This window comes from Dipodomys merriami, unplaced genomic scaffold (assembly GCF_024711535.1).
Source record: "Dipodomys merriami isolate MVZ:Mamm:240054 unplaced genomic scaffold, mDipMer1.0.p SCAF_33, whole genome shotgun sequence".
Lineage (NCBI taxonomy): Eukaryota > Metazoa > Chordata > Mammalia > Rodentia > Heteromyidae > Dipodomys > Dipodomys merriami.
This window is the reverse complement of record NW_027204826.1, coordinates 1370972-1394090: the sequence shown is the minus strand read 5'-3', so window position 1 is coordinate 1394090 and position 23119 is coordinate 1370972. Positions and strand designations below refer to the sequence as shown.

Genomic DNA, 23119 nt, shown 5'->3' with positions numbered 1-23119 from the left:
CCGGACAACCATTGTGAAACTCCACTAAGGCCTTTGCTGTGCAATGTCCCGGCTTCTGCCTCTGTCCCGGGCCCTGGGTAGCTGCCAAGGATCTGGGTTTCTGGCAGCTTCTCCTAGGACAGGAGGCTGGGCTTCGCCGCTTTCTCTCCCTCACCCTGGCCGTCCCTGTCCTTGGCAGACATCACTGCACATGCAGGCCTTGTCACTTGCTGCTTTTTTTTTTATTAGTCCTAGGATTTGAACTCAGGGCCCAGGCACTGTCCCGGAGCTTTTCCCCACGCCAGGCTGGCATTCTACCCGCTGAACCACAGTGCCACTTCTGACTCCTTTTGGTGGTTCATTGGAGATAAGAGTCTCAGGGGCTTTTCCTGGCTTCTGACTGTCATCCTTGGATCTCAGCCTCCCGAGTCGCTGGGATGACAGGCGGCAGCCACAGTGCTGGTCCCACAGCCATCAGGTCTCAGCAGACCTGGAAAGGCTTTTCCAGAATCACTCAGGTCCCCGCCCCACCCAGCAACACCTCCCCCTTCACAGCTGGAAGGAGGCAGAGGGGAAGGGAGGGGAGAAGGAGGGGAGGGAGAGAAGAGGTGTCAGGAGGAAGGGGAGGGAGGGGAGGGGCGGCGGGGAGGGGAGGGACTACAGGAAGACGCAATGTTACTGGTTACTTATCTCTCCCATCTTGGCCAGGCTTGGGGCTTGCTGGCCAAGAATGGCATCCTTGTTCTTGGTCCCCCTGGCAGGGCCCCCCCTCCCTTCCTGTCTCTTGGGAGCTGGGGGAGTCCTAGCAGCCATTCCAGACTGTCCCCTTCATCCCCCGAGATCCAGTGTAAACTGAGGCCTAAAACCAGACTCCAGGCCTTCAGCAGTGCTGGGGAGGCAGCCCTGGGGGGGGGACTCCCGGAGGGGTGGGCTCCCCCCACTGGGCAGAATGGTGTCCCCCACAACCTTATGGCCCCCCAAGAGCCTCAGAACGTGAGTCATGTGGGTGTGGGGTAGCAGGGTCACTCATTACTTCAAATGAGGGCCGGGTAGCCTGGCTCACGCCTAGCCACCCAGGGTGCAGAGATAGGAGGATCGTGGTTCAAAGCCAGGCCCAGCGGGAAAGTCCTGTTATCTCTTAACGAACCAGCAAAAAAAAAAAAGCCCGAAGTGGAGGTGTGGCCCAAGGGGTGGAGCGCCAGCCTTAGAATGACCAAGTGAAGGGACAGAGCTCAGGTCCTGCGTTCAAACCCTGCCCCCCCCCCCAACCCGCACACACAGCCCGTGGGCCAGACCCCTGGGAAGAACTGAAGTCAGATTTGCATGAGAAAAGTGGAAACTTCATTAAAATTCTCCTCATCGCCAGCGACACAAAACCGGGGGAAGAAAAAGGAAAGATTTTCCTCCTGAGTCACTTCACCAGCAAGGAGCTTCTCAAACCCGGGAGGAAATGAGCCCATGTGGGTCACTGGGGGTGCACCCCCCCTCCCCCAGCCCCGGCCCCGCCTCCACCTTGGGCTCAAGGCCGGCCTCTCCCCCAGACCTCCCTCCCCCGACCTCCCTCCCCCACTCCTCCGCAGAAAACTTCCAGCCCAGGCCACACAGATCTGGAGCCCGAGACTCACCACCCAGGGACCCCAAGATGCCGGACAGCAGACAGGGCCCCCCGTGCCCCAGTGTGGGGACCACTGGGGACAATCTGGGGTGCAGGTAAGTGGGTCCTGGGGCAGGGGTGTCCCTGAGTATTTGGCTTGAAGCCAAGGTCTGGATTCAACCCTGGGATCTTGCTTTCTCTCTCTCTCTCTCTTTCTCTCCCTCAGCCTTCCTTCTCTACCTGGGAAACCAAAGGAAGGATCTAGAAAGCTCTCTTAAAAATGCAGTTCATACTGGATGGGGCACATCATTTGGGGGTGCTGCTCTCTCTGGTCCAGACTCAAATAAAATGGCCCAGCCCGGAGCATGAGAAAGCTGGTTTCCCTGGCCCAGAGGATTCTCTGGTCTTACAGTTGTTTTTCTCTGTCTCCTTTGGTGGGGGGCCTTTTATGGCGGAGGGAGGGCGGTTTGTGTGTCAATGGCTGACAAGTTCAAGGGGACCTGGAGATTTGCACTCCAGCTTGCTGTGTGACCTTGGCCAGTCCCTAGCCCTCTCTGGAATGCGATTTCCTGGCCTGTACAGGAGTCCAAAGTTGACATTTTCCCAGCCCCGTACTGGTGCTCACACCTGTAGCCCCAGCTACTCAGGAGGCTGAGATCTGAGGCTCCAAGTTCAAAGCCAGCCTGGTCAGGAAAGTCCATGAGACTCTTATCTCCAATGAACCACCAGGAAAGCAGAAGTGGAGCTGTGGCTCAAAGTGGTAGAGCGCTCGCCTTGAGTGAAAAAACTCAGGGACCACATAACGCCCAGGCCCGGAGTTCAAGCCCCAGGACCAGCACACACACACACACACACACACACACACTGAAATTTGATCTGCAAATCTGGCTTAGCCCCCCAGCACTAGGAGGGGGGAACCCAGGCCCCCCCAGCAGGGACGGCTGGGTCTTGGGTCTGAGGACTGAAGCCTAGAAGCAGCCCTGTGTGCGTGGGAAGGACTACCATTGTGTGCACTGGAAAGGGTGGCCGGGTTCTCACGGGCTTCTGAGAAAAGAAGGTGGGGGAGGGGGAGATGGTGGCCGGGCCCCACCGAGCCACACTGCACCCCGGCCCCCCAGAAGCAAAGACCCCCTCACCCCAAGGCCTCCAGGAGGCCCAGCCTCCACCCCCAGCGTGGGCCAGAGCCCCTTAAAGGAGCTGGCCTGACTTCTGGGTCTGCTCTGGGCCTTGGATAACAGGCGACAAGCCAGCCCACACCCCCCACAAGATGCTCACGGGGTCACCCCAAAACAAGCCCTCAAGCCTCTCAGTTCTCTCCTCAGTGGGGACCAAGGGAAGATAAACAACCCAATGAATTTGGCTTTTTGGGGGAGGAGGGGCGTAGCATGGGAGCTTGACTTGGGGCCTGGCATCCTGCTCAGCTGGCGCTCTACCACTTGAATCAGGCCTCCAGCCCTGCTTTTTGCTGGTGATTTCCTCCCCTCCAAGTTGTTATTTTTAATGATAAAGGTGATATACAGATGGGTTACAGTTATGTAAGTCAGGTCGTGTGTTTGGTGGTGATCTCTTAGACTTTTCTGGCTTGGAACTGTGATCCTCCAGATCTTTCTGCCCCGGTCGTGTCCCCTGAGAAAGTCCCCCCCTCTCCCTGAGCTCTGGGGGAAGGAGGGGGGCGGGTAGGGCAGCCAAGGTGGGAGAAGAGGGGAAACTGCTGGCCAGAGTTGAGGGGTGCCCTCAGCCCGCTCCCCAGGGGCGGGAGCTGAGTGAAAGAATCATCTGGAAGGCCATGGGAGACGCCCCTAGGTCCCTGAGACCCTGCTCCAGCACCAGGCTCCAGGTCGCACAAGCCAGGGCACTCCGTGGCCATGCAGCCACCAGACCTGGCCAATCCTGAGGCCCCACGAGGAAGGGCTGAGGAAGAGGAGGCAGAGTGGGGGTCCAGAAAGTACCTGAGGGGCGGTGGAGGCTTGGGGCAGGGGCTTGGCTTGGTTTGTGGGGGGCAGACTTCATGATGGGGAGACACAGGCTGGCATTGGGATGGGTGGACTGTCCATTCCTCCCCTTCACACTGCCTGCCAAAGAGTGGGTGCAGAGTGGAACCCCCCTAAAAGCCCAGGAAACGGGGACAGGACACGAGGCAGCTAAAGGCCACCACAAGGCCCCTCTCGGGGACAGCTTTCCCAGGTGGAGGCCCGGGCAGGCGGAATGTTCTGGAAACTAGGATGCTTTAGCCAGGCAGGCTGCAAAAGGGAGTGGCTCTTGCCTGAATGTGGGGTACTGAGTCCCCGAGATTGTGGGAAGGAAATGAATTTCAGAGCCGAGTACTGTGGCTCACGCCTGTCATCCCAGCTACTCAGGAGGCTGAGATCTGAGGAGCATGGTTTGAAGCCAGCCAGGGCAAGGAGAGACTTAGCTCCAACCCACCGGCAAAAAGCCGGAAGTGAAGATGTGGCCTAAGTGGTAGAGCACCAGCCTTGAATGGAAAAAGCAAACAAAAAAGCAAAAGCAACTAAACTAAGAAACAGCACCCAGGCCCTGAGTTCAAGCCCCAAGACCAGCACAAAAAGTAAAAGAAAAAACAATAGCAGTTAGTTGTCCCTTTCTGTTCCCCACAACCCCCAGTCCCAGAGACCTTTGTGTTTCCAGGGCTTTATAGTTTATATCACAAATCTGATCCGTTCTGGCTTAGCAGCAATCACTGAGCACATGCTCACTTAGCACTTAGCTTGGTGATCACAGATCCCTGGGCACATTTTCACAGTCTGTGTTGGGTTGTAGATCAGTACTGCGTTCCTTTCATGGCTGCGTAATATTCCACTAAGTGGCATGGGGCATGGGGCCCCTCCCCAGCGGATGGACATAGATATTTCTCATTTAGACACTGGGAACAAAGCTGCTGTGACTCTCTCTCGGGCAGGTACTTAGCAGCCACATTGCTGAGTCAAGAGATTGAACCCCAGGGTCGTCTTATACTTGCTAGGATGGTGTTCTTCCGCTTGAGCCCCGCCTCCAGCCCTTTTTTTCACAGTGTGTGTGTGTGTGTGTGTGTGTGTGTTGTGTGTGTGTGTTGGTCCTGGTGAACTCTGGGCCTGGGCGCTGTCCCTCAGCTCTTCAGCTCAGGCAAATCCACTAAACTGCATCTCCAATTCATCAGTCAAAATGCCAGACTGGAGGTGTGGCTCAAGTGGTAGAGCATCAGCTGCAAAATCAAGGAAGCCAAAGGAGAGTGGGAGGTCCTGAGTTCAAACTCGGTGCTGGGGGCGAGGATCTGCATTCTTGGGGCTGGGTGTAATTCATTGATAAGAGCACCAGGCCCTGGCACCCAAACACAAACCCACCCTCACTATCTGGGGGAGGTTTAGCAATGTCCTTCATCTCTCTGGGCTCCATCGTCAAATGGGGCTGGTGCCCCACTAGCTTCTGGGAAAGCAGAGTCAGTGTCTACAAAGCAAGTGGAACAGTACTCTGCAGGGACTCAGTGATAAGCACTCACTTTCTAGATTCCCAACAGGGGAATTAAGAGTTCTCAGCCGCCAATTCCCAACTCCGCTCTGCCACTCCCCCTGCTGGCCAAGCTCAGAAATGCCAGTCTCTGTCTTCCGGCTTTGGGCTCCTGCCTGGCTGAAAATCACCTAAATCAGCACCTGCGCCTGGCCAGGTACAGATGGAAGTTTGGCCTGGCCTCACCCCATCCAAGCTGGGGCCTGACAGCCACTCCACACACCGGGTAGATGGGGAGACTCGAGGCCCGATGGGAGAGGATCTCGGATCTTCTTGATCTAGGATCACAGTTGTCCAATGAAGGCTCCAGAGACAGGCGGGTGGTGATTTCCTGGTGCTTGGGCTCACATGGGAACTGGGTCAGCTGTGTTTCCCACCACCTTCCCGGGCTGGCAAGGCCCGACATTTGTGTTACCTGTGTCTGTCATCACTGTGCAAAAAGAGCTTAATTAGAGCCGAGGCTGGTGACACACTTCTGTAATCCCTGTATTTGAGAGACAGACATAGGAGGAACGTGGTCTGAGAACCCTGCGGGGAGGGGAGGGGGAACAAAAGTGTGAGACTATCTGAAAAAATTAAAGCTGGATCCAGGTTTAAGGTTGTGGCCCAAGTGGTTGAATGCCAGTCTCGCAAACACAAGGCCCTGAGTTCAAGCCTCTGCCCTGGCAGCAAAAACAAAGCAAAAAATGGCTCAATTAGGACTTAACGTTGTGGCTTCAGCACAATATATATTATTTTCCCCAGACTTTGGGAGAGAGATGACGAATGCAGAAAAGCTAGGATTTAGCAGGGCGCTAGTGGTTCACACCTGTCATCCTAGCTACTCAGGAGGCTGAGATCTGAGGATCAAAGTTTGAGGCCAGCCCCGACCGGAAAATCCATATGATTTATCTCCAATGAACTAGTTAAAAAGCCAGAAGTAGAAAGTGTGGTTCAATTGGTAGAGCACCAACCTTGAGCAGAAAAGCCAAGGAAGAACACAAGGCCCTAAGTTCAAGCCCCAGGATTGGTGCGTGCGTGCGCATGCGCGCGCGCACACACACACACACACACACACACACACACACACACACACACAACACACTCTAAAAGGACTGGGGTTTGGGGTGTTTGAAGCCAACCTAGGCAAAATGTAATCAAGAGCCCCATCTCAACAAATGAGAAGGATGTATTGATTCACACCTGTAGTCCCAGCTATTTGGAAAGCCGTAGCTAAGGCTTGCCAATTAGGTTTGAAGGCACAGATGGGTAGATCTGCGGCGGCTACAGGCAAAAACAACTTGAGATCCTTATCTGAAAAATAAAGCAAAAAGGCCAGTGGGTGTGGCCCGAGAGTCGAGTGCAGGTGTAGCAAGTACAAGCCTAGATTCAAACCCCAGGATTGCAAAATGAATCAACAGGAAAATGACTCTGCCTCAGGCTGGCCCTGCAACACTGAGTGCCCTTGTCCCAGTCACGATGAATTCATTTAGAAAACTAGGACTAGGAAGGAAACTTGAGCTTACAGGACCAGGGAGAGGGGCACACTCAGTTAAGAAAACAATGCAGCCAGGCTTTGGTGATTTGCATGCGTCTTGCTGGCTCCTGAGGAGGCCGAGATCGGGAGGATCGCAGTTCCTAGTTCTCCTGGACAGAAAAGTACTGGAGATGCTTAAGTAAAAGAAAAGAAGACACTTGGACACAAACAAGTCAGCTTCCATCTGCACCCCTGGGGTTCAGGGTTGTTCCCAGGGGGAAGCCAGGTAAATATCCGCAGGCCAATCTCGGCCTCCTCTCCTACCGGCTCTGACAGGTCCCAGGTTCGCGTCCCGCCCACCTTATGTAAGAGACGCCCAGGTGGGCCTCTGGGGCCTGTGCCAGCTGGGTGAGAGGTATTTGAGGCCACACCTCGCAGGCCGCCCGGAGGCAGGCGGGGCGGGCCCCCATTCATGCGCGGGCGCCACATTACCTAGCCCGGGCTGCTCCAGTTCTTCTCCTGCAGCCCTGGGAGCAGACAGGAGGCCGGGATGCGAAATCCTGTGCTTGACTCTCCAGACAGCCAGGACGGTGGTGAGTGAGCACCTGGGGTATTGGGGGGGGACTCCAATTCAGGGCACCCTGGTCTGCTGGGGGACCTGTGTGGGCTCCACAGTGGGGTACAGGGTCAGGAGAGAGATGGCTCCCAGCTTGATCTTTGAGGAGAGTCTGTCTATTGAAGAACAAAACATTAGAGTCAGGCACCAGTAGCTCATGCCTGGAATCCCGGCTACTCAGGAGGGTTGAGATCGGAGGTGTTGCAGTTTGAAGTCAGCCTGGGGCAGGGGAAAGTTAGTGAGACTCTTAACTCTATTAAACTAACCCCCCCCCAAAAAAAGCTGGAAGGGGTGCTGTGGTTCAAGCGGTAGAGCCTTTAGCACAAACGTTCAGCACCCAGGCCCTGAGTTCAAATCCCAGGATTGGCACACACATACACAAAATTAGCCTTGGAGACTTGGTTGCTGCTATGGAGGACCCTGATTTGTGTGGAGGGAGCAGGATGTGTGTGTGTGTGGGGGGGGAGTATCTCTGGGTCCAGGATTATGAGATCTAGAGGATTGAACGCTATTGTCCTGAGGATTTTTTTTGGGGGGGGGGAAAGAGGGAGGTACTTAAACCACACCTTCTTTGGAGAATTACAGTAGTCTGGAAATGGGGGGGGAGGTGGGGAACGAGTTGGAGGCCCTGCAAAGCAATCTGGAGCCTTTGATTAGTCTTGGAGGCCTGAGCCTCCAGGCAGGAGCCTCCGGGGAGGCAGCTGGGGGTAAAGGCAGCCCTGGCGGTGGTGGCTGGCTGCCAGGGACACAGCTGGACCAGTGCTGGCCCCCTGGGAGCCGGGAGCTGGGCCGGGACTCCATACCAGGTCTCTGTGGCAGGGCACCAGGGTGGAGTCAAGCTTCTTGGGGGCTGCCAGGGGTCCCCCAGGACACAGCACCCTGGACAGTGATCAGTTCTTGTTCTTCTCCCCACCCCACCCCCCAGGGAACTCGTAGAGGGAGTACCACCGCCCTCACCCCCTCCCCAGAAACCATGCCGGACGCGCTGCTGCTCAGGTCGGCTGGCTCCATCCTCAGAACCGTGTAAGAGTAAGACGGCCCCTCCTTCTGCAGCCCCGCCGCCTGGGCTTTATCCAGGAAGGACTTAGCCTAGCACCTCCACTCTCGGAGTCCAATGGAGGCAGCCAGACGGGACTTCCAGAGACAGTGCGGTGCTGTGTGCACAGTCACACGCAGCCAGTGCACCATGCTGTCCACGCTGGCTGTTTCCAGGACTCACTTTCATTGAGCACCTGCTGTATACAGCAGCCGCAAGGCCAGGGAGGTCTGGAGAATCCCAGCTTTCCTGGGACTTCTAGAACCTTCCATAGCCTCCATAGTCCAAGCCTGAGTGGGGAGGGGAGGAGGGAGGGCAGGGGAAATCCTAAAGGGGCTTCTGGGATGTGGAGATGGTATTGAGGGGGACAAAGGAGGCCGCCCAGCAAGGCAGGAGGAGGGAGGGAGATGGCTCAGAGAAAGGTGGGGCGTAGGTTCGCCCCCTCCCCCTCCCCTACCCCTCCCCCCTGCTTCTCATACTCTCATAGCAGTTGCAGAAACATGTCTGGGCTTTCTTGCTCCTTGCACCTGTTGGGCAGGTGCCGAAGGCTTGGTTTTTGTGACAAGTTAAACAAGACAAGGAGCCCTGTTCACATAACGAGGGGACGCCAGGCATCGAAGCGCACGCCTGTAATCCCAGCGTCTCAGGAGGCTGAGATCTGGAGGATTGCGGTTCAAAGGCAGCCCCGGGACAAGCAAACTCCGAGAGAGTCCCATCTCCAGTCCACCAGCAAAAACAAAACAAAGCCAAAACAGTTCATGGAGTGGTGGCCCGAGTGGTAGAGAGGCTTGAGCAAAAAATCCAGGGAGGAGTGTGAGTTGAAGCTCTAGTGTCTGTACACACAAAAAAAGAAAGAAAAAGAAAAGAAAAAGGGTGAAGGCAGGCTGACTTTTTAACTTCTAGCACCTTCTTTCTCCTTGGAATTCCAAAGGCAGACGGAAGTGGGCCTCCTCGGGCTTTTGTTATGATCTGGCTTTCTTTTCGCAGTGTTGGGACTTGAACCCAGGGCCTCATACTGGTGCAGTAGGTGCTCGACCACTCTTGCCACAGCCCCCAGCTATGGCCATCCTGTTATTAATTAAGGTGACTTCCTCCCTCCAGGCACCTGCCATCTCTTAGAGTCTGATTTCTGGCTGGTATATAATTTTCCAGAAGGACAAGAATCAAAATATTTATCACCTGGGAGGGACTGGTGAGGATGCAGATGACATTAATCCCAGCACTTCTGTCGGGGTCACTGCTGGGTCATTCTGGATGGCTGGAGAAGAAGAGCAGAGCACTTGGAGAATGTGAGCCAGTGGCCTTGTTTGTCAGCAGGGCTGCCAGGCCTTAGGCATACTCAGCAGGGACTACACCTGTGCGCTACAACTCCCTCGTTGGCACGTGTTTTGTTGATGTAAGCTCTTCTCACTGCGGAGTCCAGAGTGGCTTCCAATGTGCAGTCCTCTATTTCAGAAGTTCTGGGACTACAGGTATGCTCTACTAAACCTGGTCCCGGCATGGGTGCCTTTTGGAAGGTCGAATCAGTCATGTTTTGGGAGCTCTCATATCTGAACTTGGCTGAGTTTAACAAGCGTGGTGCACTCATCTATTCCTACCAGAAATAAATAAAGAAAAATCAAAGACCCAGCCAAGCATGAACCAGAGAACACTTGCTAGGAAGGAACACCCTGACACTGGCAAATGTGGTACTTCCCTATGAACTCACGACCTCGCAAAGGATTAAACGAATTAACAAACAGCCAGCACCATGGGGACATCGAGGCAGAGACCATGCCAGCCGGAATGTAATCAGAGTCACTTCTGTATGGCAAACCAGAAACCGGGGTGAGGGGAGGGGGAAAAGGGGAGAGTGGAATCCGCTCCCCCCCCCCAGTCCTGTTGTGTGAGTGCAACTCGATACAGGGAAGTTCATGCATGCTAAGCTGCCAATACACCCTTCAGAGGGACTCAATTGCTGCAGGCCCGACACAGACTCACGCCTGTAATCCCAGCTACCCAGAAGGCTGAGATCTGAAGATCATGGTTTAGAGGCCACCCAGGCAGAAAGATCTGTGAGACTCTCATCTCGAATGAAGTACCAAAAAAAAAAAAAGAAGCCAGAAGTGGGGGAGCTGTGGCTCAAGGGGGTAGAGCACCAGCCTTGAGCAGCAAAAGCCAAGAATGAGACCCTGAGCTCAAGCCCCAGGACCAGCAAGAGAGAGAGAGATTGAAATGGAACTTGATCGCGAATTGGACTTCAATTTCCTCTTAATCAGCTCCCCCAAACCTTTTCAGCAAGGTACACAGAGCAAATGAAGATCGTTTCAAGATTCTGAACTTTTCAAGTCACGTCTGGCACCTCTGGCAGCTGCGTGGGGTGGCCCCCGTGTGAACAGGCCCGAGCTGCTTTTCCTGGCTGTGTATTATTTTAGGAACGGGAGCCGGTGGATGCCAAGTAAATGACTTGCGGCCGCAGAGAAGCGGTGAACGTCAGAGGGACGGCTGTCTGGCTAGTTTGTAATTTTAGGGGTGGCTCACATAGGCCTGGTGTTTTCAAATGCCTCTGGGAGTCCTGGCCATCTGTGATCTAGGGAGAGATCCCGGGCCCCCCATCTTTGTGGGGGTTTATGTGGTTGGGGAGGGGGAGACAAGCATCTTTGTAGAACCCAGCGCCTGCGAGTTTGAGGGTCTCTTCATTCATCTTGCCAGGGCCTGAGATCTCAGGGGCTCTGTGCTTCCAGAACAATCTTCTTTGTTCCCTCTGGGGTTGGGAAGACAGCTTCTACCAGAAGTATCAGGAGGGGAGTGTCTGGGGACTTCAGCACCCCCCCCTCCCTCCCACCCCATCTCTGACCCCAAGCCAAGCTCATCCAGAAGCGGGCTTTGCTTTCCCCCTCCCCACCCCTTCTAGGTTTCCATGGTAACAGATTGGTCCAGCTGCTGGGCGGGGCTCCACCTGCTCATCCATCACATTCCTTTCACTTCTCCCTCCTCCCTCCCTCCCTTCCTAAATCCTGATGTCTTTTGCTTTAAAATTTGTCTCAGATTCATAGGCAGCCGGCTGCCAGGTGGGCCTGGGTGTATTGGAAAACTTAGTTTGCAGCTGCAGTATCATCAAGGAGTAAGGCTGAATGTCCGCCACAGGTAATTCACTGGAAGTGGGCGGGGACTGGGGTTAGCCCCACCCCTGACTGACAGCCTGGATCAAAATGAAAGCCAAGGCCCAGCGCCCCAGTGCACACCTGTAATCCTAGCTATGCAGGAAGCAGAGAGCTAAGGATCATGATTCACAGCCAGCCTGGGTAGAAAAGCCCATAAGACTCTTTTATCTGTAAGGAACCAGCAAAAAGCTGGAAGTGGAACTGTGGCTCACGAGCACCAGCTCGAACTCGGGGCCTGTGCACTTGTTTCTGAGCCTTCTTCTGCGCAAGGTTGGCCCTCTAGCACTTGAGTCATGCTTCTACTTCCAGCTTTTTGGTGCTTCATTGGAGATTGGAGCCTCACAGACTTTCCTGCCCTGCTGGGCTTCGAACCAAGATCCTCTGATCTCAGCCTCCTGAGTGGCTGGGATGACAGGCGTGAGCTACAGCACCCGGCTTACTCTGAATTTCTAAGCTAATGCCAGAGGATGTGAGGACTGAGGGGCGGGGGGATGGGGCTCTGACTCAAACAACCAAGGCCAAAGGTGACTCCAGTTCCCCAGTGCCAGACCCCAGCCACCGCCCTTGACCAGGTGGGAGCAACCAAAGCTCAGAGAGAGACAGAAACTTGCCCAGGCTCACACAGCAAATCAAACCCCAGTACAACCTGATTGCTTTACCACCAACGCTTGAAACTTATGGGGGCGTGGGGAGGGCAGACTGGGGGGGATTAACTCTTGAAGGGCAGAAGTGGTCTCCTCTTCCTCTGCCCTTGGGGGAGTGGGGGGGGGTCATCCCGTGAGCGCCCCCTGGTGGCATCCACGTGCTGAGCCAGGGGGACCGGAATCTAGGTTGTGCAACATGTTCAAATCCATGTTCACCCCATTCTTCACCAGCTCTCAGACCGAGAGGCAGACGATCTCCAAGGAGCTCCTCAACCATGGCCCCCAACTCTCAGCCTCAGAGAAAGCTAAGGATGGCCAGTTGGATTATTCCGGTGAGCTGGGGTGGGGTGGGGAGGGACTGGGAATTTGGGGGGTGGAGGGAGGAGCAGGTGGGAAATTTGCTGTGTTCACACACTCAGGAACCCCCCCAAACACTCATGGCCCCCACAGCCACCCTCAGGGCCAGGCTGGGGGAGGGGCAGATCCCCCGCCCCTTGGAGGCCGGAGCTGGGAGAGACAGGAAGAGGCCCAGAGAAGCCCGGCCGGGTGTGTTGAGTTGGGGTTCCCTTGGGCATGGGGCGGGAGAAGGGAGCTGCTGGGGGAGTTGGTCTTGGAGGTCAGAACGCCATGTTTCTCCCGCCGTGACCTTCCACTCAGATGAATGTGATGCTGAGGTTTGTCTTGTACATGATGTGAACTTGGTCTTTCTCGGAGATGCCCAGGGGCAGCCACAGAGTCTGCTCAGATCAAGGGGTGCACATTCACCATTGTGGAGCATCTTTTCCCTGACCTCTTATGTTCCCTCTAGGCTGGTTGAGAGACGGGGACAGGAGAATCTGGGAAAAGGGGGAGCATCCAGGGACCCCAGACACTCCACGGGCCAGGGTGGGGGTCCCAGCAGCCTTCATGGGCTCCCCCTCCCCCGGGTACAGCATCACCGAGACAGTCACATGGGGGCGAGAGTCTCTGAACAGGGCTGGGCTGCCTGGAGCCCCCCCAAAGCCAGGACTGATTTCCCAGCATGCTCTGGGGCCTCTGGCTGGTTCCCAGACCTTTATTTTTGTTGGTCATGGGCCTCAAACTCAGGGCCTGGGTGTTGGGAAATAGAGGAGAAAGGAAGGAAACAGGTGGACTGTTTATTGAGATAGAGCAGCAAGGAGCAGCAGCCTTCCCATGGCATTGGAGATGTGCGAGGGGGTGGGGCTGGGGTCGGGCTTATGGGGGGTCTGAGCAGGGAGGTAGAGGTTAATGAAGATGCTGTTAGGTTGGAGGTGGGGGCCACAATGGACTGTTGACGGCTGGGCTTATGCGGACCGCCCTGCCTGCACACACATCCATGCATGCCTGGGGTTTGGGGTGGCACCCGTATGCATCTGGGATAATGGAGCAGGGAGAGGGGGGACTGTCACTCTTCATATCTCATCTTTGGCTGCTTAAAATGATTGGGCCGAGAAAGGAGAGGCAGGTCCTTCGTATAGGATCTTTGGATACATAAAGTGATCAGGCAGGAAGAGGAGATCAGGGAAGAGGTCAGACTTTCCTTTGGAATTTCTTTGTCTCATCCTGTTGGGGATTTGTCTTCTGAACGGTCCTGTTTGGGATCCACGGTGCAAACTGTCCCTTTTGGGGCTTACTGGTAGGAGTTTCCTCCTGACATCAGCAGTCCTGGGCTTTCAGAGAAGGCTGGGGTGAAGTTTTCCTGAAAGCCAGGAGGGGTCCCCAGGACAGGGTGGTTATGAGAACAAAGCAGAGTCCTGTCATTTGACACCGTGAAGGGGTATAAAAAGTTGCGGGATATTGTGGTCTTTTTTTTTTTTGGTCGGTCACAGGCTTGAACTCAGGGTCTGGGCACTGTCTTTCAGCTCTTCAGATCAAGGCGAGCACTCTACCACTTGACCCACCGGGCCACTTCCGGCCTTTTCTGTTTATGTGGTGTTGAGGAATCGAACCCAGGGCCTCATGCATGCGAGGCAAGCACTCTACCACTGAGCCACCTTCCCAGCCTGTTGTGGTCTTTTGTGGCTACTTCCTGCTGACATGAGGGCACCGGGGAGCGACTGGGGCTGGGGTCTTCAGGGTCCCTGACTGCGCTGGGCAGGCAGGGCAGTGTAAGCAAGCCTCCGGTTGCCTGCGGTAATAGGATGGCCTTGACTTGTTCCCAAGTAGTGTCCTGAGTGAGTGCTGTCATTCCTGTCAAAGGGAAACTTTTGAAAAAGGCTGAGAAAACTGAGTCCAAGAAGGGGGACTGTTAAGGGTCCCAATAGAAGAGCCAGCCAGGGGTACCATGGTGAGAGGGAATCCTACCGGATGTCCTCTGGAGCGATTCCCATTAGCTATTGAGATGTTCCTCTCATTAAGTTGAAATCAGACAAAAGGCTGACAAGGTGCAGAAAGGGAGTGTCTAGGGTTTCTGGTGACTGGGTAGGGGAGAGCATGGTGGACTAGTTAGAGGACTGGGAATGTTGCTTAGTGGTAGAGTGCTTACCTAGCATGCATGAAGCCCTGGGTTCAATTCCTCAGTAGCACATAAATGGAAAAAGCCAGAAGTAGTGCTGTGGCTCAAGTGGTAGAGTGCTAGCCTTTAGCATAGAGAAGCTCAGGAACAGTGTAGGCCCTGAGTTCAAGCCCCAGGACTGGCCAAAAAAAAAAAAAAAAAGACTAACCAGTCAGAAGCTGGGGTGGATCGGAGTGGCCAAGGGCCTGGTAGGAGCCCTTGATCACTTCTTGTAACTGGACTATAGATGTCTGGGCTATAACAAAGGCAGGTATGTAAGTTCATGTTCAGTTAGAAGGTAGACAGGCATGGACATTAGATGGGCATGCTTATAAACTATTTTCTTTTGATCTCTCAAGGGCAATTGACTCAATTTAGGATGTGACACCATCCTTTCTTATCTGCCTCTGGATGGGCTCTGGTCACTAGGACAAGCTTTGTCCTGGGGGTGTCTGCTTCTTGCTGGGATCCCTTTTGTCAGCCCTGGGGCTTGAACTCAGGGCCTAGGTGCTGTCCCTGAGCTCTTTTGCTCTTCTAGCACTCATTTTGAGCCAGTGCCACTTCCAGCTTTTGGCTGTTTAATTAGAGATAAGAGTCTCACAGGGACTTTTCTGCCCTAGCTGGCTTCAAACCTCAGCCCTTCCTCAAATCAAAGGAGCCTTTGCCAACAGCCCCTTTACTCCAAGTGAAGGAACAACATGATTAATAGAAATAATTATTAAGCAGGGCTTACCTGGAATTTGCTAAGAATTGACTGATAAATACTTGCAAGAGTTATTTATCCCTCAGTGGATCTAATTAAATGCTTCAGAGGGTAGAAATCTGTAATGATAAAGTCAGTAGACATGAGAGTTTTAAAAGAGCCACTGATTAAACAATCTAGTCAGTTTTTAATGAACAGAGCGCTTTAGGACACAAATTAAGATTGAAACAGTTGTACTCTGTGTCCAAGGCAGTTTACATAGGTGGTTTACATACTTGGGAAACAGACATTAAACAGGGGAGGCTGGGAAGGTGGCTCAGTGGTAGAGTGCTTGCCTTGTATGATAAGGCCCTGGGTTAGATTCCTCAGCACCACATGAGCAGAAAAAGCCGGAAGTGGTGCTGTGGCTCAAGTGGTAGAGCGCTAGCCTTGAGCTGAAGAGCTGAGGGACAGCGCCCAGGCCCGGAGTTCAGGCCCCATAACTGACAAAAAAAAAAAAAACACCAGGGGAAAATGGCATTCTAGTTAGAAGGTGTTCATTTGAAAGACTTTCACATAAATGAACAATGAAGTGAACTTTGGTTTAACAATTACTTTTATAGCTGGACAGAAAGAATGAGATGCTATTTTTACAGCAGGGTATTAATCTGGATTAACTCTTACAAAACTTTCCTTTTATTCACTGTGGCCTGTGGAGTCAGGTTATCTCAGAACTGCCTGAAGACATTGCACAGTCAGGCCGCCTCAGGACAGAGCAGCTAGCCAGGGATTCATCCCAATCCAAGCTCTCCTCATCCAGGGAGTAGGCTCACACGCTAAGTATAATTGATTACCAATGTTAGAAAGGTTTTGGGGGACTGGGAATGTGGCTTAGTGATAGTGCTTGCCTAGCATAAAGGAAGCTTGGGTTTGATTCCTCAGTAACACCTACACAGAAAAAGCCAGAGGTGGCACGCTGGTTCAAGTGGTAGAGTGCTAGTCTTGAGCAAAAAAGGAAGCTCAGGGACAGCACCCAGGCCTTGAGTTCAAGCCCCAGGACTGGCAGAAAGAAAGAAAGGAAAGAAAGAAAGAAAGAAAGAAAGAAAGAAAGAAAGAAAGAAAGAAAGAAAGAAAGAAAGAAAGAAAGAAAGAGGAGCAAAGAGAAAGAAAGAAAGGAAGAAAGAGAAAAAAAGAAAGAGAAAGAAGGTTTTCATTTTTTCTCGATCACAGCTGGCTAGGAACAGGTCTGGGTCTCACTTCTAACTCCTTTCACATTAAGATTTACTGTCCTCACATAACTGCTGGTCACAAGCAGCACAGATAATACAATTGCAGTGAAGGAACAAATAATTTCAGGACATAGCAGTACCAAAAATAGAAAAGATTAAGCTGGGGGCTGGGAAGGTGGCTCAGTGGTAGAGCGCATGCCTTGCATGCATGAGGCCCTGGGTTCGATTCCTCAGCACCACATAAGCAAAAAGAAAAAAGCTGGAAGTGGCACTGTGGCTCAAGTGGTAAAGCGCTAGCCTTGAGCTGAAGAGCTGAGGGACAGCGCCCAGGCCCAGAGTTTAGGCCCCACAACCGGACCCAAAAAAAAAAAAAGAAAAAAGAAAAGATTAAGCTGGGCACCTGTGGCCTATACCTAATTCTAGCTACTCAGGAGGCTGAGATCTGAGGATCATGGTTCAAAGCCAGTCTGGGCAGGAAAGTCCATGAGACCCTTACCTCCAATAAACCACTCAGAAAACTGGAAGTGGCACAGTGGCTCAAGTGGTTAGAGCTCCATCCTGAGGACAGCATTCAGGCCCAGAATTCAAGCCCCATGACCAACAACAACAAAAAAAAAGATTACTTTTTCTCACACCAGGATGACAGTTTCTATGGATTACAATGAGAGTACTTTGAACATGTACACATACACAGACACACACATACACATACTTGTCCACAAAAGTTTTAAGGTGTGCTTAGGTAAGGAAGAAAGAAAGAAAGAAAGAAAGGAAAGGAAGAAAGGAAGAAAGAAAGGAAGAAAGGAAGGAAGGAAAGAAAGAAAAGAAAGGAAAGAAAGAAAGAAAGAAAGAAAGAAAGAAAGAAAGAAAGAAAACCCACCGTAAGTTTAGAACTACATGGTTAATGCTAGGAAACGGGTGACACCAAACACATTACAAGGCAAAGCTGCCAAGGACAAACAGAATTTAACAGACTGTGCTTAAGTAATTTTGGTCACGAGGCACACTAGCTTATGAATTGACCTCTGAGCACCTAGCGGGGTGAAGCGGGAGTAAGCTTGATGGAGGAGTGGGGATTGTCTAAAGACCCACACGTGGCCTGTGTCTCTTGCTAGGTGTTAGTCTCCAGGACCTGCAGGGAGAACTGGGGGAGGTGAGGCGGCCAAACAGGTTTCGAGGGGGAGGAGACAGCACTTTTAAATTCCTGTGACATCTTTGCAGGGAGGAGGCACGCAGGGAAGGGAAGGCGCTGTGGGTGAATGTTTGAGCAATTGGATAGGGCTGCAGGGGAGGGAAGAGGGGAGAGGGGAGGATTTCTCAAGGGAGCCTGGAGCAGCCTCCTGGAGGAATTCTGCCTTAAGGGAGACATTGACAGTCCCCATTCTGAAGTGAGCCGACTCTGGAAAGAGGACAGGAGTGGATGAGTTTCTGAGTCCCAAAACAAACAAACAAAAGGACTGGCTTGCTGTGGGATGCTATCTAACTGCTCCCATTATGGGATTTTTTGGGGGAAGAGGGGTAGGAAAAAGAGAGAGAAGTTGTCCCCCGTGTGTTTGCCAACCAGCCACTGTCAGTGATGGAGATCTGGCAGAGCTATTCGCTTGTAGCTGCTTTACCTTTGGAGGCTTGCACACGCTCTCACCGTGTCAGCCACACCGGCTGGCAGGCCGGCAAACGTCTACAGTTGTGTTGCTTAGATGACAGACACTTAACCTGCTGGAGAGAGGAAGAGTGTGCAAGAGTTACAAGAGCAAGGAAGGAGAAAAGACGTAGGCTGAGGAAACCCCTGATCCGGGCTGGCTAGCCTTCCAGAGGGCACCTCTTGATGGAGGGCAGACTCAAGGGCACGGATTGAAGGGCTGTCGGCTAGAAGGGAGGCAACTTCATGGTAAATGATCTCTGATCTGGAAGTGGGGCGGGGGAGAAAATGGAGGAAGAGAAAGACAGGTGCAGCTGCTACAAGACCAAGTTGCCTTTCTAGAGGAGATGGCTGGGAGGCTGGTGGAAGAGAAGGGCTTGGTGAGCAGAGTGGGAAAGTAGAGGGGTTCTTTGGAATGGAGGTAGAGGTAGAGGAGGACTTGGGGTGTGTGTGGGGGACCTCGGATCCCTCGCTGTTGCATTGGAGGGAATTGCTTAAATCAGTAAGAATATTGAAATCGAAGGATCCGAATTCAGGCCAATGGTGGCCATAGTTTTAAATAATAGTGAGGCCAGATTTCGGTAGAGTCCGTTTTTCTTTGACTGAAAATCAGTCAGCCTGAGAGTCTTAAGATTAGACCGTGAGCAAGCCAATGGGAGATCTTTGGGAGACAACTTGTGATCCATTTTGGAAAGCTTGGTAGAACTACAGAGTCTGTCTCTGCCCCCCTCCCCGCCCCTGGGGCTTTGGGGAGGCAAATAATTAGCAGAGGGCATCCCCAAAGATCTAATTAGAGGGTGTCAGAGGGCCAGCAAAGCATGAGAGACTCTGGGAACCCCCACAGACAAGAAGGCGGGGTTGGGGGGACCTTCTAGAATCCCTAGGTTCATGTCGGACACCTCCCTCATGGACTACTTCGCCCTGCAGCCTTCTAGGTGGTGGATGGAGCCGGTCAAACCCAGAAGGGCCTCCTGCCAGGAGATGGGGAGTCTGGGAGACAGAGGAGAGGGAATGTAAGCATGGGGGCTCTGTGCCCCCGTGGAGAGAGGCCTGGGAAAGAGAGGTAGGGTAGCCAGAGGTCAATGAGGGATGGGTGGCCCCTGGGCAGAGGGACCCAGTTACTCCTGGGTTTGGGCATCAGAGGTTAGGACAATGGAGGAGAAAGGAAGGAAACAGGCCAGACCCAATCTCCCACAGGTGAGGTCTGTTTATTGAGATAGAGCAGCGAGGGGTCACAACTTTTGGATCCGGGGTTGTGCAAGGGGGTGGAATTGGAATTGGGCTTATAGGGGTTCTGAGCAAGAAGGTAGACACTAATGAGGAAGCCGTTAGGTCCAGAGCGGTGGGGCCACAATGGACTGTTGATGGCCAGTTTTAGGTGAATTGCTCTGCCCACGTCACACATGTTTGCACATACATGGGGTTTTGTCGGTATCCATATGCAGCTGGGATAATAGGATGGGGGGGGGAGGGTTAATCCTTTCCTGGGCACTGGCGCTCTACTACTTGAGTCACAGCACCACTTCTGGCTTTTTGCTGGTTCTTTGGAGATAAAAGAGTCTCACGGACTTTCCTGCCCAGGCTGGCTTCAAACCCTAATCCTTAGAGATCAACCACTTGAGTAGCTGGGATTACAGGCAGGGTCTGGAGAGTCAATACCTTTTCCTTCTAGAGTCTCTGCGTCCTGTCCTCCTGTAACCATCTTCGATGGGGTGGGGCATGGTGGGGGGAGACCAGGACGGATCCCAGGGAGACGATGTCCTTCAGCCTCTGCCCTCCAGCCTCTCCAGGGTAGATCTGTGGTAGACAGGAAGCACTTCCCAGGGGTTGGAGGAAATGAGCTGAGATGTTCTCTTCTCCTCCGCCCCACACCTGGGGTCCTAGGAGAGAACTTTCCACCGGGATCAAAGTATCTACTCAGCACATGACTGAGCTCCAGGCCTGGCCTGTACTGGCCAGCTGGGCGGCTCGTCTCTCATTCTGCCCTAGCACAAGGGCAGGTATGGACAGTCTCGGGACTCCAGGCGTGGTTCCTGTGGAATTTGGGGTGCAAGTTTTAAAAAAGCTAACACAGCCAGGCACCAGTGGCTCACGCCTGTCATCCCAGCTACTCAGGAGGCTGAGATCTGAGGATGGGGGTTCAAAGCCAGCCTGGGCAGGAAAGTCCATGAGAGTCTTATCTTCACACACACACACACACACACACACACACACACACACACGCACACACGCACACGCACACGCTACAACAATGGGTTGAAGTTGTTTATTGCAGTTTTCTTGTTCATCCTCATGGCAAATCAGGTGGGGAAACTGAGGCCCAAGGAAAACAGATGGTTCTGTTCTGCTGGCTGGAACTCAGTGGCTTGACCCTGGCAGACACAGAAGGCAGATCAAAGTTCCCAGCCTGGCCCAGCATGTTCTGTTCTGCTCAGTCAAAAGACTCAGCAGGCCAGGCCGCTATGTCCGCCCTCCTCCCTCTCCCTTATCTCTGTGTCCCCGGGGCCAAAATGCTCATCTGTCTTTTTTATGTTTTGGCAATATTAGTCGTTGGCCCCAAGGCCTCATGGCACTTCACTCTACTCCCCCATCCTCCCCCCTCCATCCTACCTCCTTCTCTTCTGTAGCCCGGAAAATTCCTGGCCTGGGGGAGACACTAGAGGAATGTTGCAAGACAGATTGCAGGTCAGACACCTGGAGGGACTTTCAGTGTCTTTCCTCTGGTCTAAATCCGTTTTGTTTTCACATTTCCCACGAATGCCGGCACTCCCCCACGCCCGCCCTGCTCTGTGAGGGTGCTCCTCTCCTTCCAGAAAATTCAGTGACTGCCTTTGCTTTTATTCAAGAAACCCAGAACCTTCCCCGCTCCACCCCCAGAGCTGACCTTGCACAATAGATGGATTGATAAGGCTCAGGCCGGGGTCAGAAGGAAGAGAGGGAGGGGACAGAGGGGGAACGTAGGGGAGGGAAGAGGGTGCATGGGGTTCTGTAGTCACATTCCCACAGGGCTGTTGGGCGCTGTCTGGTAAGGGGGATCTCACTGGCTCCATCCTGGCTTTTGCTGTGCAGTGATTTTAGGCAGGAATGTCATGTTTGCTTGCACTCACTGAGCTCAAATGGGGTGGGAGGAAGGCTAAGGTTGACTTTGTTTTTCTTTTTTGTGCTGGTCCTGGGAGTTGAACTCCTGGCCCAAGCACTGTCTCTGAACTGTTTTTGCTCAAAGCTGGTGGTGTTCTACCACTTGAGCCACAGCACCATTTCTGGCTCCGTGTGTGTGTGTGTGTGTGTGTGTGTGTGTGCGCGCGCGCGTGCGCGTGTGCGTGTGTGTGTGCGCGCAGGCACATGTGTGTGCGTGCTCACTCATGAGCACGTGCGTGTGATTAATTGGAGATAAGAGTCTTATGGACTTTTCTTCCTAGGCTGGCTTTGAACCATGATCCTCAGATCTCAGCCTCCTGAGTAGCTAGGATGACAGGTGTGAGCCACTGGCTCCTAGTGATAATCTCATTTTTTTCTAAAGATTCTATATATGTTTTGCTCCTTTTTATAAAACTATTTGTTGTGATATGTGAGAAATTCCTCATGTCATTAAGTATTCTTCTTTTTTTTCCCCCCAGTCCTGGGGCTTGAACTCAGGGCCTGAGCACTGTCCCTGAGTTTCTTTTGCTCAAGGCTAGCGCTCTACCACTTGAGCCACAGCGCCACTTCTTGCTTTTTCTGCTTATGTGGTGCTGAGGAATCGAACCCAGGGTGTCATGTGTGCTAGGTGAGCACTCTACCACTGAGCCACATTCCTAGCCCAGTCTTCTTTTTTTTAATGAAAATTATTAATTATGATGACTATTTTGGAAGCACTGGGGATTGAACTCAGAGCTTTGCCCTGGCTTACGCAGGTGCTTTACTTCTCAGCCATGTCTCCAACCCATCTTTGTGCTAATTCTTCCCAAGTTCATGTCTCCCTTTTAAGCCTGGACTGAGATCCTCCTATTTACGTTTCCCTCACATCACTGGGAAAAGACGGGCACCTACAACCACACCCAGCCATTGGCTAAGTAGAATCTCATAAACCTGGGGCAAAGCCTCCAATCACAATCCTCCAGTCCAGTGCCTCCCAAGTGGAAGTGTTCTCTTAATGTCTTAAAAAAAAAGACTACATGGACTATTTCCAGCCCAACCATAATGGATTTCACCAGGGCCCTAATGGACCCCAGGGCTGTGTTTCACAATGCCCTGGAATGTTCCACACCTGTTCCATCTTGGTGTACTGGGCTTTGATGGCTTCCCTTAAGAAACTCCTTAGAGCCGGGCGCTGGTGGCTCACGCCTGTAATCCTAGCTATTCAGGAGGCTGAGATCTGAGGCTCAGGGTTCAAAGCTGGCCTGGACCAGAAAGTCCATCAGAATCATTTTTTTTGGGGGGGGGTCATGGGGCCTGAACTCTGGGCCTGGGCGCTGTCCCTCAGCTCTTCAGCTCAAGGCGAGCACTCTACCACTTGAGCTACAGCGCCACTTCTGATTTTCTGGTGGTTCATTGGAGATCAGAGTCTCACAGGCTTTCCTGCCTGGGCTGGCTTTGAACTGTGATCCTCAGATCTCAGCCTCCTGAGCAGCTAGGATGACAGGCGTGAGCCACTGGGACCCGGTTCCATCAGAATCTAATCTCCAAAGACCCAGCAAAAAATAAAACAGACAGGGAGGTGTGGCTCAAATGGCAGAGAGCCAGCCTTGAGCAAAAAAGCTTAGTGAGAATGGGAGGGCCTGAGTTCAAGCCCCAGTACTAGGAGACACACATACATACACATGCACACACACGCACGCGCACACACGCACACACACGCACACACACGCACGTGCACACAGCACACACGCTCGCGTGCACACATGCATGCACGCGTGTGTGCACACGCGCACGCAAGCGCACACACACACACACACACACACAGAGTCTCCTTGTGTCTCCCAAGCTGGCCTAGGTTCTTCTGCCTAACCCTCCCGAGGGCTGGGATTACAGCATGCACCACCAGGCCTGGTTCTGGGGGAGGCGGTGGAAAGCTCATTAGGAGCGCCCAGGGCATGTGAGCCAGCCTGAGGCGGGAGGTCACGCTCG

At 53.1% G+C, this 23119-nt stretch overlaps 1 protein-coding gene across 2 annotated transcripts in view; it reads left to right on the top strand.

Annotated features, from left to right (window-relative positions):
• Window positions 1-1503: 1503 nt before the first annotated feature.
• Acsbg1 (acyl-CoA synthetase bubblegum family member 1) overlaps window positions 1504-23119 on the top strand; it is a 38293-nt gene continuing 16677 nt past the window's right edge. Inside the window, exons 1-5 of one of the 2 annotated variants that reach the window (XM_070042791.1) lie at window positions 6748-6816; window positions 7056-7123; window positions 8072-8169; window positions 11210-11308; window positions 12201-12301. In XM_070042791.1, coding sequence (XP_069898892.1) covers window positions 8120-8169; window positions 11210-11308; window positions 12201-12301 — 250 coding nt within the window. In that variant the 5' untranslated portion in view covers window positions 6748-6816; window positions 7056-7123; window positions 8072-8119. Of the gene's footprint in view, window positions 1690-6747; window positions 6817-7055; window positions 7124-8071; window positions 8170-11209; window positions 11309-12200; window positions 12302-23119 lie in introns of those variants that run through there. The other variant, XM_070042790.1, reaches the window with a different exon arrangement.